The 15372-nt window shown below is 46.8% G+C and overlaps 1 protein-coding gene across 1 annotated transcript in view; it reads right to left on the minus strand.

The window, feature by feature from the left end:
• The window catches only part of CASKIN2 (CASK interacting protein 2), a 44778-nt gene extending 35071 nt beyond the window's left edge, over window positions 1-9707 (minus strand). Inside the window, exons 1-2 of the mRNA XM_066587510.1 lie at window positions 9565-9707; window positions 5311-5898 (exon numbers count right to left, since the gene is read on the minus strand). Coding sequence (XP_066443607.1) covers window positions 5311-5404 — 94 coding nt within the window. The 5' untranslated portion in view covers window positions 5405-5898; window positions 9565-9707. The remainder of the gene's footprint in view (window positions 1-5310; window positions 5899-9564) is intronic.
• Window positions 9708-15372: the final 5665 nt, after the last annotated feature.

Genomic DNA, 15372 nt, shown 5'->3' on the forward strand with positions numbered 1-15372 from the left:
GTGCCAATTCCAAAGCAGTAATCAGCCGGCATCTACTTTCCTTCATATCAGGTTTTCAGTTTTAGAAATGAAAGCTGAGCTGTGATTGGTTGCTACGAGCAACAATTCAGTTTTACTGGTAAGACAGCTTTGATAAATGAGGGTCGTGGTTTTAACCCTTTCCAATCCACTGCCTGACTTCTAAAGACATTCTGATTGAAGGCTGTACAGCTCCAATGTCGGAAGACATCCATCAGGGTATTCTTACTGTAGATTACTGGCCGCTCTGTTGTCGGGGGCCTCTCCAGCATGTCCATACCACAGTACTGGCTATAGCCAGCAGATGGCACTATTGTATAATGGCAGAAAGAGAAAGCCCCCTAGGAAACCCTGAATCCAAAATTGGATTGCAAAGGGTTAAAGTGGTTTTCCAGGCTGTTAGAGCCAGGATACACCAGGGTTAGAGTTGAAGCCACTATTCCAACCCCCATATAGTGGCCGATGCTCGTTACTGCAGGAGCAGCTCTTATTGGTTTCAGCAAGAGCTGCGCCTGCAATTACAAGTGCTGGCCACTACGTAGAGGAAGGAGCAGCCGCTTCCACTCCGGCCCCGATGTATCCCGGCACTGACAGTGGGCGTTGCTTGGAATATCCCTTTAATGGTGATCAATATTCTGTAACAAAATGGTACAATATTGACTATCTTTATTTTTTATGATGTTTATGGCAGCCTGCATTCTGCGAACAGTGCCGACTGGCTTTGTAGCAATGGGATTTATTAACAGAAAGCAGACCATGAACACTATGCGATGATTAAGGACCTTTGGATCAGAAACGTATAAGCAGGTCTCGTCTTTTCCATTTGTTTAGCCGTCTGTCTTATGTTGGACTGGATTTCTAATAAAGAAGAAAGTTTTATACGTCTCCCTGATGCCAGCCTACAAGTTTCCAGCCCATAAACACCGCCGGTATCTTGCTCGCAGCGCCGGCTGGACCGTATGGATTGTGCGGCTGCTCCATTTTCGGAAACAACTGGAACTGATCAGAATTGAATTCCTTGACATAATTAAAACTACTTCCTAATTGGGGTCTCACTTTAAGGCCTCCTTCACACAGATGCGTTTATACGTTCGCCCCATATGTTTCACATGGATGAATTTTTGCAACTCTCGATCATAATTGGCGTATTTAAAGCCATTTCCACGGGCGCTGCTGCGTGTATGTATAAAAACACACTGAAGAGATGGCAAGCAATGATCAGAATTAAATGCTCAGAATGACAATTAATGCCTAATTAGGACAAGCGGTCTTCTTTTCCCAGAGCTGTACGCAGTGCAACTCCCTCCCCCTCCCATTTTTCCAGTTGCTATAGAAGTCTATGGGAGCTTGCTTCGCAACAAAGCGAAAGATAGGTCGTGACTAGAGATGAGCGAGCGTACTCGGTAAGGACAGATACTCAAGCGAGTATCGTGCCTGCCTGCTTCGCCCACAAAGATTCGGGGGCAGGCGGGGGTGAGTGCTGTGTTGTGGGAGTGAGAGAGTGAGTGAGTGAGAGATCTCCCCCCGTTCTCCCCCCGCCGGCACCCGAATCTTTGCGGGCGAGCAGGCAGGTACTCGGTAAGGCCGATACTCGCTCGAGTATCTGTCCTTACCGAGTACGCTTGCTCATCTCTAGTCTTGACCTATCTGTTCACGGCTAAGAAAGATAGAGTATTTCCTACTTTTACTTACGCAAATATTTTGCATTGACAGCGGCGAGCGCAGTATTGGTTCAAGAAGCTCAGACTGATATCACACTTACAAATATGCGACTTTTCTGTGAGTGTGATGCGTTCTGGGAGAAAAACGCATTGCATTATTGTGCATGCAAGCTTCACGTGCTATAGGGAAATAAAAAAAAGCAAAAAAAAAAACCGCATGTATCTCCAGTACTTCTAATAGTGTAGGCCACATCACACTTATACACGGTATACAACTGCAATGCAATTTTTGTCTCCCACAGCAAATAATGCCACCCAAAATAGGGCAGCATCGCTGGGAGAGAAAAGTCACACGTGTAAATACACCCATGGCAAATAATAGCTTCTATTTCCGTACAAGTTTTGTCCTTCTCACAACATTCATAACAAAATCGCCTGCAGGTCCGTCCACACGTGGCGTAAACACCCAACTGCCTGCGCCAAAGCCGCAGCATTTTATAGTACTAACAACGTAGATGAAGTTTCAAGAAATCTCATCAACACACACTATCGAAAAAATTCATAGCATAAGGCCAGTCTCACACAACCGGATTTGAATTGCGGACTCCATGGACGATCCACGGTGTTCCGCATCCATTAGCAAGAGTAGAGCTTTGCCACGTCCGCTTACAGGAGCGGACAGCGGTTCGGAAATAAAATTGCAGCATGCTCTATTTTTCTGCAGGTTCCGCACAGACGGCTTCCATTGAAGTCAATGGAAGCCGTCCGGCCCGTGGCCCAACCTCAATCGACATTGCGGATTGGTTGTGGGTGCCTGCATCATCGCCTAGCGACGGCATGGGAAAGACAAACATTGGAAAAGAAAAATCTGCACTGCGCACGGCTGATGGCGGCTCGCTGCAGCCATCCGCTGTACAGATAGAAGACGACAAGAGAAGGAACACAGGGACACTGGCTGCGGTCAGGGCTGGACTCCGGTGCAGGCTCTCGCATGCGGAATCCAACGCGGCCCTGTGAGACCGACCTTAAGGGACGTGCGGGCCGATTTAACCCTTTCCAATCCAATTTGTATCCTGGTTTTCCTAGGGGGCTTACTCTTTTTCTGCCGTCATACAATGGCACTGCATGCTGGCTAAAGCCAGTACTGCATGAGGTGACACGTTGGATAGGCTCCGACAGCAGAGAGGCTGGCAATATACAGTAAGAGAACCCTGACGGACGTCTTCCAACATCGGAGCTGTACAGCCTTAAATCATAATGTCTTCAGAGGTCAGACAGTGGATTGGAGAGGGTTCAAATCTGCCTCATATCTATTTATACTGTGGATTTTTACCACCGATTTCAGTCCTCAAATGAGATGGTGCAATCTAGAAAAAATCTGCAGCCGAATCTAGGCTACAACACATGTAGAAGCACTCGTAAGGGCTTAACATGAGCGAAGCCGTCTTCTATCTGCAAAAATCGGACAGCAAACAGGCGCTATCCACATGCTGTATACACTGGAGCGGAACAACACATGCATGATCCCCCCCAAAAAGGACCAATGGGCATGTGAAAAAATGTATGAATAGCCTAAGTGGCCAATATGGGTGCATGCGCTATCTTGGTGAAGCCCGTTGGACAGACTTGAATCACTTCCGTCTCTACATGTCCTAAAGTTGCTACATTAACCCTCTCCAACCCACTGTCTGACCTCTTCGTACATTGTGATTGAAGCTCGTATAGCTTCAATGTCAGAAGACGTCCAACAGGGTATTCTTACCGTCTATTGCCAGCCACTCCGCTATTGGAGCCTCTCTGGCGCAGTCACACTGGCTTTAGCCAGCAGACGGCACCGTTATACATCAGCACCCCTACCCTGCTGTTATCTGATACTTTATACTGGTAGATGGGCGGTGTGCCCTAACCTGCCTCACTCAAGAACAGAGGTAAATATAGTGTAGTCCAATGACCCTTCGCCAACACTGTGGATCCTTGTGCATTTATTACTAGACGATTACAAAACACACAATCCATATAATAAATAGGACATAAAGGAGGCATTGGAGCAGAGAACAACAGAGAATGGGTGAGTCAGTCGCACGCTAGTTCCTTCTTGGATTCTGTTCATCTCACGCGTCTTCAGGTAAATGTTTAACTCCCTGTGATACCGCAGAGAGGTCACAGTGTGACAACAGAGTGACATTGTGTACGTGTGACACTGCGGGCGCCGCTGCTCCGGGTATACAAGCCAGACATCCCTGCGTCTCTACAGGAGCACCCTCATCGATCAATGTCACCCAGTTATAGTAGTGGCACACAATGCACACAGGCTAAGTCAATGTTTGAATACAACGTCCCGCTCGTGACCACTTATTATGTACAAGCCTCTATTGGGTATTATACGCTGCGGGGAATAAAAAAAAACAAATACACATTACTTTACAAAAACTCTCACAGTTGACTAGAGTGGACTTTATTAACTTTTTGATCTGGCCATCTATTAAGCCCGCGATAGAGGAGCACAATGAGGCTCATGTATGAGAGAAGTGTTGTGCGCGGCAAATAATGCGATTCAGTCATTCAAACTGGGCATATATTTACACCATACACATAAAAGCAGGTTAAATCTAAATGTTTTTGACACTTTAGACATATGTTGCTGTAAGTCGTCATCATTGCACCCCAAATTTTCACGTTTATGCATAATAAAACCCTGTTTTCCAACAGATGAGACGACCACCGATGACTAAAATAAAGAGGCAACGACAAAGCCTCACTTACTTGCTGAATTTTACGGATTTCTGAGGGTCCCAAAGGTTGACCTCACTGTTCATTAAGTTATAGTATATCCTGGCAATATGCCATAACTTACCATGATGTGAAATGCCTTTAAAAAAGGGTTGTGCCATGAAAAGAAGTCATTCCCTATCCCCAGCATAGGGGATAACTAGCTGATCAGTAGGGGCCAGTCCAGAGATAACAGAGAACTTGTCTAAAGGCCCATTTACACCCAAAGATAATCTTTCAAACGATTGAAAGATTGAAAGTTTTAGCGATCTTTTTGCAAAAAGTGTTAATGGACAGTGATGTCCATTAACACTTTATCATCTTCATTTGGATGTAAAAGGGCCCCCGGGAGCTGTTTGCAGAGCTCAGCATGTTATTAAACACAGGCTGGGCTCTGCACGCAGTTGCATTGTTCTCATTAGGGCTGCCAGCAGAATACAATGTAATCTCCGCCTCTCTGCGGCTGAACGATGGATTTTAAGTGCACCTTAAAATCATCGTTTAGGCAAAAAGTGCACAATGGCAGTTTTTACATGTAGCGATTATCACTCATTTGTGGTAGTTTGAACAAATTTTGAGCGATAATCATTGCGCGTAAAGGGGCGGTAACTCCGACAGTCCCATGGACATGAATAGAGCAGTGGTGCGCACGCTTGACCGAGATCCCCCTTCTTGTGATCAGCAGGGATCCCAGCATTCAGACCCCACTGATTAACTCGTTACCCCTCTTGTTGGACTATCCCTTTAATTCTACATAGCTATAGTCACTGCGCTATTCTTCCGCCCTCTGCCGTTAGTCGCGTGCAGATTCTTGCAGAGTATCACACAACTTTTCACTTCTACACACAAAGAGATAACTTACTGTTCTTTGATGTCCGAACTTTTGTCAGCAGCTTCTGTACGGAGCCAACATCTCCGCTCTTCACAGCCTGGATGAGTTCATTCTCCCGACCCATCGCCAGACAGACTATAAAGTCATCTCCTCAGCTTTGCCCATATATTCATAAAAATCCCCGAGTTGTATCCTCCAAGAGTATCGTTCACACACGTGACATGCACAGGGTTAAAGTGAAGCCTTTATAATTTAGTCAATGTGACCTTATAAAGTCTGTAAAGTAAGTAAATAGTAACCTCGGGGGAAATGTCTGGATTCCCAGAGCTGAATTCCCCCTCCTAATCTGAGGTCACTTAGACAGGCACCATATCACAAGTAGACAAGCGTCAGCGCCACGTCCATGAGCAGCGGCAGGCTGTAATATAATGGAGCGCTCCATAAGACGAACTCTAGAACTTGGAAGTAGGAAATCCTTCTCGTAGGAGCACTCAAGGGTCCTTTGATCTCGCCGGTCACTTCAGTGTACTTTCTCTTTATTTAAATATCCCTGATGTAAGTAGTATTTCCATTGCACTTGAGAAAAAGCCGCTCATTCTTCCTTGCGCAGTGATGTCACTGTCCGGAAAAAAAAAAAAAGTGCAAATATTTGTGTTACTGTTTCAAACGTACACCTAGTAACCCCTTTAAGAAGCAAGCATAGACCTGTTCTTTTCCTTCTGTGCTTGTGAATTGTGGAGGTGTGTTCTGTGCCGACCTGTCATGTACGCCAAACATGTTTATCGTCAGTAGGAGAACCCGCCCATCGTTACATAGCAGGAAAACCTTGTACTATGCCAATGCAATGCAATAGACAAATACACAACCCATTGCCTGCAACCCTGCCAATATGAATGCACACCTAATAGGAAAGGGTTAAAATTAACCCATAGAAGTCTTTTCTTCCTGCGCTACTTCCAGGCAGCTGGATCCCATTCATAAACCCAGAAGCAGGAAACTGTATGACCCCCTCCGTACCCGCGTACACCTTCCTGCCACCCCGCTGAGTGCAAGGAAGCTGCAAGGCAACTTGTGCAGCACAAGGAGCAACGTCCTAAAGTACTCTGTGCCCATCCCATTCTTCTACCCGAGCAGAGGCAAGCCGGACTACCAAAGCTGAAAGCGGATCTCCCCCCTCTTTCTTTTGTCACTGACAGTGGAAATCTGCTTAGGATTCCACGCCATGCCTTGTGTGCCCTGCGCCGGGCAGGAGCAAGGTTACATCACAGCAGACGTAAATGTGGCAGCAATTCATAGAAGAGGCGGTAGAGGGAATGAGGCAGACGGGGAAAAAACGGGTTCATATTTGCAGAATTCGGCTGCCTGTGCACGAACGGGTCGGAGTCCGCCAGCGCGTTTTTTGCAGCAGACTGCAATTCATCACGGAGACGAATTGCGATTGTTTGCGGATGATCGCAGATGGGGCCGTTTTTCGACGCAGTTTTGCAAAAAAGATCGCAAGCAGATGCACTGCGATTCGAACGCTCCCATGGAGATCCACAAAGCCCGTCTGCGTAAAATCCGCGCAAAAATAGAGCATGCTGCGATTTTTTTTCCATGTGAAAAAATAAAAAAACATCTGCTTAAGGGCTTATTCAGATGGGCGTATATCGGTCGGGTTTTCACGCCCGACCGATATACGCTACCCCTCTCTACAAGTGGACGAGGCGGGACGGACCGGGAGCTAGTGCATCGAGCTCCCGCCCCTGCTCCACTGTTTGCAATGGAGAAGTTCCAGAAGTGGTACACATGTCCAGTAGATGATCAGTTGGCGCAATTCTGCATCTGGGACAGTTGGCATCAGATCAGGCTCCTATTTTGAGGACTACGAGGGGTATTCTATAGACCCTACTAGAATACAAGAAACACTGACGACACAATGCATTCCCACTGCTCTTTTTAGTTTTAACGGCTTGTGCCAAGATCACAAACCCCGTTCATATGCCATATTAAGGCATATGGATGTCAGAGAAGGGTCCCCCACTGAATGAGCCGGAACAGAGGACTAAAAGCGGCTCCCATACTGGCAGACTGAGCAGCCCTTGAATTACAGGACATCCATTCATCTGAATGAATGCCATGCAATACTACATTTCCCCTGCAGCGGCCATTTGAAGGGGAATGTCTGGCTGGTGTGGGCTTTCCATGGCAAAACCAGGGGTGCCAGTAGTGGGACCTGGGCGATTGGCTGTTGGCCAATCGCCAAGGGGTTCTGTGATAGCACCACCGCTTGATTTAAAGGGGTTGTACCACAATTGCAAGTTATTACCTATCTTAGCAGTAAGACCAATCAGCAAGTGGAGATGGGATAACTTGCAATTTTGGTAAAACCCCTTTAAAATAAATAGCAGAAAGGAGAAAAAATGGAATAGGATAAAAGATTACTGTACAAAGCTTTCGGCATGTTTCAGGCTGCCAGTATATGCTCTCCTTAATAGGAAGAGCTCATCAAGGGCTTAGTGCCAATATGTTGGTGTTACAATTGTAACAATTTTTACCACAAGCTATTTTTGCACAAACATTTGCAACTTTGTATTCCATTCACCCCTTTTGAAAAGTGGCAAGAAAAAGGGCATGCAGTTTAGCAGGAGGGGCGTGGAACACAGCAGGCCAACAAAATACATTTTAGGTCAGAAAATGATGCAAAAAGTGGCACAAATCCACAACCGCTCATTGTAGGCTGGCTTGGACCTCCGGCACGCTGGCATACTTGGGTCCATATTAACTCATGGATGGCACATGGATCCATTGTAGCCTATGTGGGCAATTATCACATGTCCTGCCTGTATCAGGGACTATTAGGACATAGAGATGTGTCAATGTGCAGGACGTCCGTGTATAAGACAGGTGTCCAATTAGAGTTGCGCCTGAACCTCTTGGTGCCTGGGATTGAGGTCTGTTCACACAGAGGAACCCGCAACAAAATCCGACTCAAATTCTGCATGAGACTCTGCCCGCTGCTGGGAAGTTTGATGCGGATCCATAGTAGTCGTCGCCCCCTTCAACTGAAAAGGTGAAATCTGCTGCAGATCGACATCAATATCTGTGCCAAACGGAGTGCGTCCACGCCAACATCCACTACGGGTGAACGAATCCTTAAGCACCGCCCGAGATATAAAGAGGAGGGCATGTCTTAAGAAATTCATTAATTCTCCCCCATTACGTCTACAAGAACCCGCCGCTCCCTGACTGTTCTACTGAATCAAACTAAAGACCCCCATATAAACCGCCTATCATGTGCGTATGGGGGAAGGGGGGGGGGTGTCGCCGAACTCTCTTCTTACGGATGATGGAGACGCAGAACAATCAAGAACATTACATTTGAACTCCCAATCCGTCACAAGAACTATTGCGCTCAGAAGAAATCGCTGTTATCCAAACACTTCGCTGCTGATTCTGTATGGGCAGCTTTTCCTAAGGTGATCCGAGTTCTTCTCAATAAGGCCTGGGGGACTGGAGTCTTGCAGACACAATTTTTGAAAATAAAAATTACCCTCCCCCCCCAAAAAATAAAAATTTTTCCCATTCCGGGACCAATTTATGACCCCCTCCCCCCCCCCCCCCCAAAAAACCGGATCTTGAAACTGCATGAAAGTTGCCCGTGTGAACCTGGCAGAGCGGCCATAAGCCATTATTACTTTTTTTAGTCCAGCGGATCTGATCATTGCGTCCATTTATATACAGAGGCGATCGGTAGTTTTTACGCACAGCGGAAAGTGTGATGTGCGAGTCACCTTTAGTCGTGGAAGGAAAGGCAAACACAACCAAAGCAAAGAGGAGGAGGAGGGCTGTGGAGAGGGCGCACAAACATTCCTAAAAGCACTGGAACTATTAACCATTCTTCTGCCAGATAAGAAATAGGCATGTTGTAGATAAAAAAAAAAATTATATATATATATATATATATATATATATATATATATATATATATATATATATATATAATGAATGCAAAGTTGTGCGCAGCATTACTGGGCGTTATTTGGGGTCCAGACCAGGAAGACCCTACAGGGGTCATAAATTAAAAAATGCCTTCTGCAGCCAATCAGAGCTGGTTGCTACGGGTGACGGCTGTGCAGCATGAGGCCGGCACCTATACCGAGGCGGCCGATCTGACAATGGGGCAGCGCCTCCGCACGCAGTGCCCCCTTCTCTCCCCCCCGTCCCGGCGCGCTTTGATGTCTGCTGCATACAATCAGACTAGGGAGGGCGCGCAGCAGGTCAAGTGGAGGCGCCATAACTCACCCGCAGCCGCCGGAGCGCCGGGAGCGCCGCTAGGAGTCCCTTAGGAGACTTTGTGGGAAGTTTTGGTCGGAGTCAGGCAGCCAGCAGTCCTCAATCCCAGCAGGAAATCCCTCCCTTTCCTTGTGCTGCTCGGCTGCCTTCCTCCTGTCCCTGCTCCTCCCTCCAGATCCTCATGAAGAGGAGGTCTGAGGTGCTGGCTGCCCTCCAGCCTTGTGTGCGAGGAGAGAGCAGGGGCTGCGGAGATCAGCGGGGGCTGCAGTGCAGGGGCTGCAGAGATCAGCGGGGGGCTGCAGTGCAGGCTCTGTTGCACAACTCTCCTGATCGCCGCTGGTTGGGGCGTATACAGGCTGCATTCACGAAGCGGCGCGCGTTTTGGGGTCCGTTCACACTAGCGGAAAAACCGCAAAAGAGACGCGTCAAGATCCGAGGCGTTGGTGTGAATTTTAATGCGGTTCTGCATGCGGATCTGCAGTAGATTTCACCCCTTGATGCGGATTTTGGTAGCGGTTTTCCGCTACATGTCATCCTACCCGGGTACGGTTTTTACAGCCTTAGGGCTCATGCCTACGGCCGTGACGGACTCCACCAGCGGAATATCGCAGCAGAGTCCGCCACGGCGCCCCCCAAACTCCCATACTTACCGGATCCGCCATATGCGTCCCGCATGGAGGGCCAGCGAACATGCGCAGTACAACGCATGACGTGCCGGCAGTGTCAGATGACGCGGTGGGTGGGGCCGCGTTTTCACGCGATTCTTCCTCTGTACTACAGCTGAAGTATAGCATGATGGCCGGCATCCATTGACTACAATGTAAGCCGGCTGCGTGTATTCCCGCAGCATTTACAACATGCCGCCGTTTAGTTCACGCTGCGGAATTCCGCGATGGAACTCCGCAGCATGAACATTGAGCTATTGTGTTCTATAGAACCTAATGGCTACGGGCCAACGCTGCGTAGAACGCGGCAGAAATCCGCCCGTGGGCATTAGCCCTTAGGCCCATGTCACACAAGCGTATGAGTATTTCTGCGCGCATGAGCATAGCATTTTTGGGGAAAGAACTTAGCTTTTTTTTTTATGCACACTTATCGGCGTATTTTACTGTACTTTCTCTACCCGCTGGCCATGTTTATTCGCATGCGGCAAGAAAATACGGATTCAGGGGGGTCTCACACAAACAGATTTTTATTGCGGCATCTGCTATCGCCATCCGCGCGGGTGATCTGCGGTAAAGCACGGGCATTGACAGGCATGTATCTTCGATTTTCCGTTCACACTTGCTGGTATGAATTACGTATTCAAGCAGAAGAAAAATCCCAGCATGCTCTATTATAGTGCGGGTTCCGCGTGGATGGCCCCCATTGTAGCCATGGATATGAGCGTTCCGTCGGCCATTCACAATTAACATTGCGTAAGAGCGTCGGAAACGCTAACAACTTCAGAGGAAAATAGAAAAGCTGGGGGAGAGCGAGAGACATCATTCTTCTGCGCAGACGATACGCTGTGCATATGCATGCATCCGTGTGGAAAAACGCACGCATCCGCGGTCACATACAATTGTTTTGCGAATGATCGCAGGTCTTCCGTTTCAGAAATTCGCATGTGGAATCCGACTGGTGCGTGTGGGCCCGCCCCAAAATGGCTGATTAGTCTGAGTTCCAGATGTTTTTTCCTGCACGATCACGCAGTGTTTCACGCTTCTGGCGTTTTTCTGTGCATCACCATTGACTTCTATGGGGCTTTTGCTGCACAGGAAAATAAAGCGCGCGGCATCATTTTTTGTGCGACTAAAATGCGCAGGAAAAATCTACACGTGAATGAACCCATTGAAATCATTTGCGCACAAATATGCCGTGTAACACAGGCCTTAGGCCTCCAGCGCATCATTTTTTTTCTTCTGCGTGTTGTCCATTAAAAATACAGCCAACACGCGAACGGCACTTGGACTCGTATTATTTTATAGTGCGACACGTACCACTACGTTTTTTTCATTCAGATACAGACTACAAGAAAAGGCTTATCGCATGCACAATTCTGTTCATGCGATAAGTACATGCAGCTAGAAAAAAAAACGGACAAAACGCGGCTGCCATTTTTTAAAAAAAGGATGCATAAAAAAAGAATTGGGCTTGTTTCAGTTATCTTTTTTTTTGCAGCCATAAAAAACGGATGGCACATGGCGTAAAAAAAACAACACCCAGACCAAATACTGAGGCCGCGTGGAGCGCACAGATGAAAAAAGGGCCAGACTATTTTTTAACGCAAGTGTGCACCGAGCTGTACTAATATGTTGGACCACTAAGAAGCCGCTCACATTTTTTTGGGATATATCACCGGGTTCCATCTGAATCAGAAAACAGGATTCGGACCGAACCCTGGGATAGAGGCATAGGCTTCTATTGCTGAAACGGAGACCAATAGGGTGCCTGTGAGCTCTAGTTAACCCTGCGCAGAGGTGGTCTGTACTTTAACTTGTCCCTGAGGTTCTGCTGTGGAGATTCCACAGCGTCTCTGCAATGTGTGAATGCACCCAAAAAGAGTTTTTGTCCTGCTGCATCACAGGGAGAGAGACTAGAGCAGCAGAGACTGTGACGGGTGGCTGGTGTTCTACTGGGAGCGCAGGCTGCTGGAGCATGGCCCAATGTGTTAGTCAGCAGAAGGCCCATGAGGAGAGTGGGTGTCTGTTCCAGGAGCGAAGTACTTATGGGCTAATTGTCACTCAGATTCAAAAGGAACAAATGTGTGGGATTTGGCAAGGCACGGAACAGTGTGGTACAGCAAAAGACCAAGGCCAGAGTGGCATTGTCACAGGGAGAGGCAGCAGAGACCGTGAGGGCTGGCTGGTGTTCTGCTGAGCGGACAGGCTGCTGGAACATGGCCCAAAGGTGTTGGTCAGCGCAAGGGTCATGAGGAGCGTGGGTGTCTGTTTCAGGAGCCGAGTACTTATGATGGAATCGTAAGTGAGGCCAGCCTCAATGAAAGCAACACACGTGTACACTTCAAAGGGTCAATTTTAGCAGGCCTGCTAAATGGAGATAGTATTAACATTACGGACACTGAACTTAGAAGTTATGGGGACTTGAACCTGGTTGCAGAACTGTAACACTCAAAGGAAGTTTGCCTAAAATTTCACTAACTGGTTTGCTAAGAGACTGAGCTGGGACATTGATCATAAAAAATATGGTTGTGCACTGCCTTTAACTATCTATATTTCCTCTAGATGGCAGAGCCTTATTGACATTGAGCACTAAGTAAAGGTCCCTCTACAACGGATTGTCAGGCGCATAAGTGCCTGCCAGCCGCTCAACTATCGCTTCAGTGCTTATACAGGAGCAATAGTTGTCCAAGTGGAAGGAGGTGGAGCGGCCACCTACTTCCATTCACAGTAAACAGCGGTCACTTAAACATCTAGCGGCTCTTGTTTACACGGCCGCAACAGTTGTTTGGTTTTTAGCTCTGCTTAAAACCAAGCGACTAACAGATGAGCGATTTTTGCTCAGTGTCCTGTCGGCGGCTGTGTGTACATGGGACAACTATCACCTGCTTTAACAGTTTCCAGCAAGAATACAGGTGATAATCGCCTTATGTAAAATACCCTGTACAAGGTTATTGCGTTTGGATATTGATAGAGTGTTAACCCTTTTCAATCCACTGTCTGACATCTGAAGACAATCTGATTAAAGGCTGTACAGCTCTGATGTTGGAAGGCATCCAGCAGGGTATTCTTACTGTATGTTGCCAGTCGCTCTATTGTCGAGGGACCTTTCCAACATGTCCCATAGCGCAGTACTGGCTCAAGCCAGCAGATGGCGCCATTGTATAATGGCAAGGAAAAAAAGCCCCCTAGGAAACTCTGAATCCAAAATTGGATGGCAAAAGGTTAAACCTGCCAAAGGCAACTGTGTGATACTTTAGACAATTTTGCTATTAAACTTTCTCGGTTATTACTATTATTCTATATTGGTAACTCTAAGGGTAAATGCCCACGGACGAAATTGCTACGCAATTCCCGTTGCGGAAAAACGCACGTGAATTCCGCAGCTATTAGGTTCTATAGCTTTCTGCCTCTTAAATGCTCACCTGTGGATTCCTTAGTGGGAAATACATTGCGGCATGTTCTATTTGCCGTGGGAGATCTCCATTAATGTAGTATTAATGAAGAACGTGGAAATCCAGAATCACCAGCAGGCACTTTGTTGTTTATATCGCGGTACTCACGCGGCGTAAATCCGCGGGCGTATGCTGCGACACTTGTGGGCATGAGCCCACAATGCAATGTAAAATGCAATTTGCATGTCAGTCGATGAGTCTCATGCAACGCATAGCAAAAATGCATAATCTCACAGGTTGCAATGCAAACCCATTAACAATCACTATGTCACACCTACACTACGATAGTTATGTCACACGGCCAAACTTGCTAAACTTAAGGTATTTTCCAATCATATGATAATTCTGCTTTTTGTTGCCTGGATTGCTTTGTATCACATCATTCATACCGCTGCAGTTCATGCGGTAATCACAATACGTTCCAGGCCATTTGTCATTTTTGAACGTCTGTGAACGCTCCATGGTAGAACATGTAGTTTTACTGCGAACATTCTTCTTCCTGCTGCCTGCAATCTGCCAGCGCTAGACAATGACTGCAGATCGCTGCCTGCCAGCTGGCCAGGGTGGTCTTTGAGTGACAAGAGGGCTTTGACACATGACCTCATAGTTGTGGAACTCGATCAGATCAGACGCCAGCGGGGTCAGCCATCTATTCTATGAAAACAAACAAATGAAGTAGTTTCCCCTAGAATAAGACTTTTCCGCTACATGAGCAGTATGACTGTCCTCGACGTACAGTACACAGACTATAAACACGCCATGCAGTGTAAATGTGGGGATGGATAGGTTAGCATCAAAATGCATCTAAATGGAAATACTCAGAAGTATTAGGAATAATACTTAAAGTTTAACCCCTTAAGGACCAGGCTGCTTTGTACCTTAAGGACCAGACACTTTTTAGGGATTTTACTAGAGATGAGTGAGCATACTCGTAAGGACAATTACTTGATCGAGCATTGTCCTTAGCGAGTACCTGCAGGGGGAGCGGGGGGAGAGAGAGATCTCCCCTCCGTTCCTCCCCTCTCTCCCCCGCCTCTCCCCACCCGCGCCGGCAGCCGAATCTTTGCTCCCGAGCGGGCAGGTACTCGCTAAGGGCAAATGCTTGATCGAGTAATTGCCTTTAGCGAGTATGCTCGCTCATCTCTAGATTTTACCCATGTGGTGGTTTAACTGCCCTATTTTTTTCCCTTCAGCTACCAAAAATATTTTAGCTGTGTTTTTTTTTCTCCGTGACATATAGTTTTATTGGGGGTAAAAAGCTAAAAGAAAAAGTTTTTTAAACATTTATAGTTTTTTTTTTTAATTAGTATATTTACACTAAATTAAAGTATGGGAATGGGTTCCTCATTTTGTTTCGGACATTCTGATATATAATATGTATGGTTTTGGATTACAGAGATTGTGCGGCGACGGTTTTGGTTGGTGTCGGCTTTGGGTTGTTTTCTTATTTATATATATTTTTTTATTGTATTCGTTAATTTATGTAATTTTTTTTTTACTATAGATCTATGTCCCCCATGACGTCATATAAGACCTCTGAGGGACATTCACATATTTTTTTTATTTGACCCTTTTCCACTGTAGCTTGGGCATCCATAGGAGCCCCAGGTACAGGGAAAACATCCCCTGTAGTGACATCAGTCACTGGCAGAGCTGATCAGTGTCTGCTACAACCCTGCAGCTCTGCTGTAACAGGGGGA

This window comes from Eleutherodactylus coqui, chromosome 13 (assembly GCF_035609145.1).
Source record: "Eleutherodactylus coqui strain aEleCoq1 chromosome 13, aEleCoq1.hap1, whole genome shotgun sequence".
In the NCBI taxonomy this organism is placed as follows: Eukaryota; Metazoa; Chordata; class Amphibia; order Anura; family Eleutherodactylidae; genus Eleutherodactylus; species Eleutherodactylus coqui.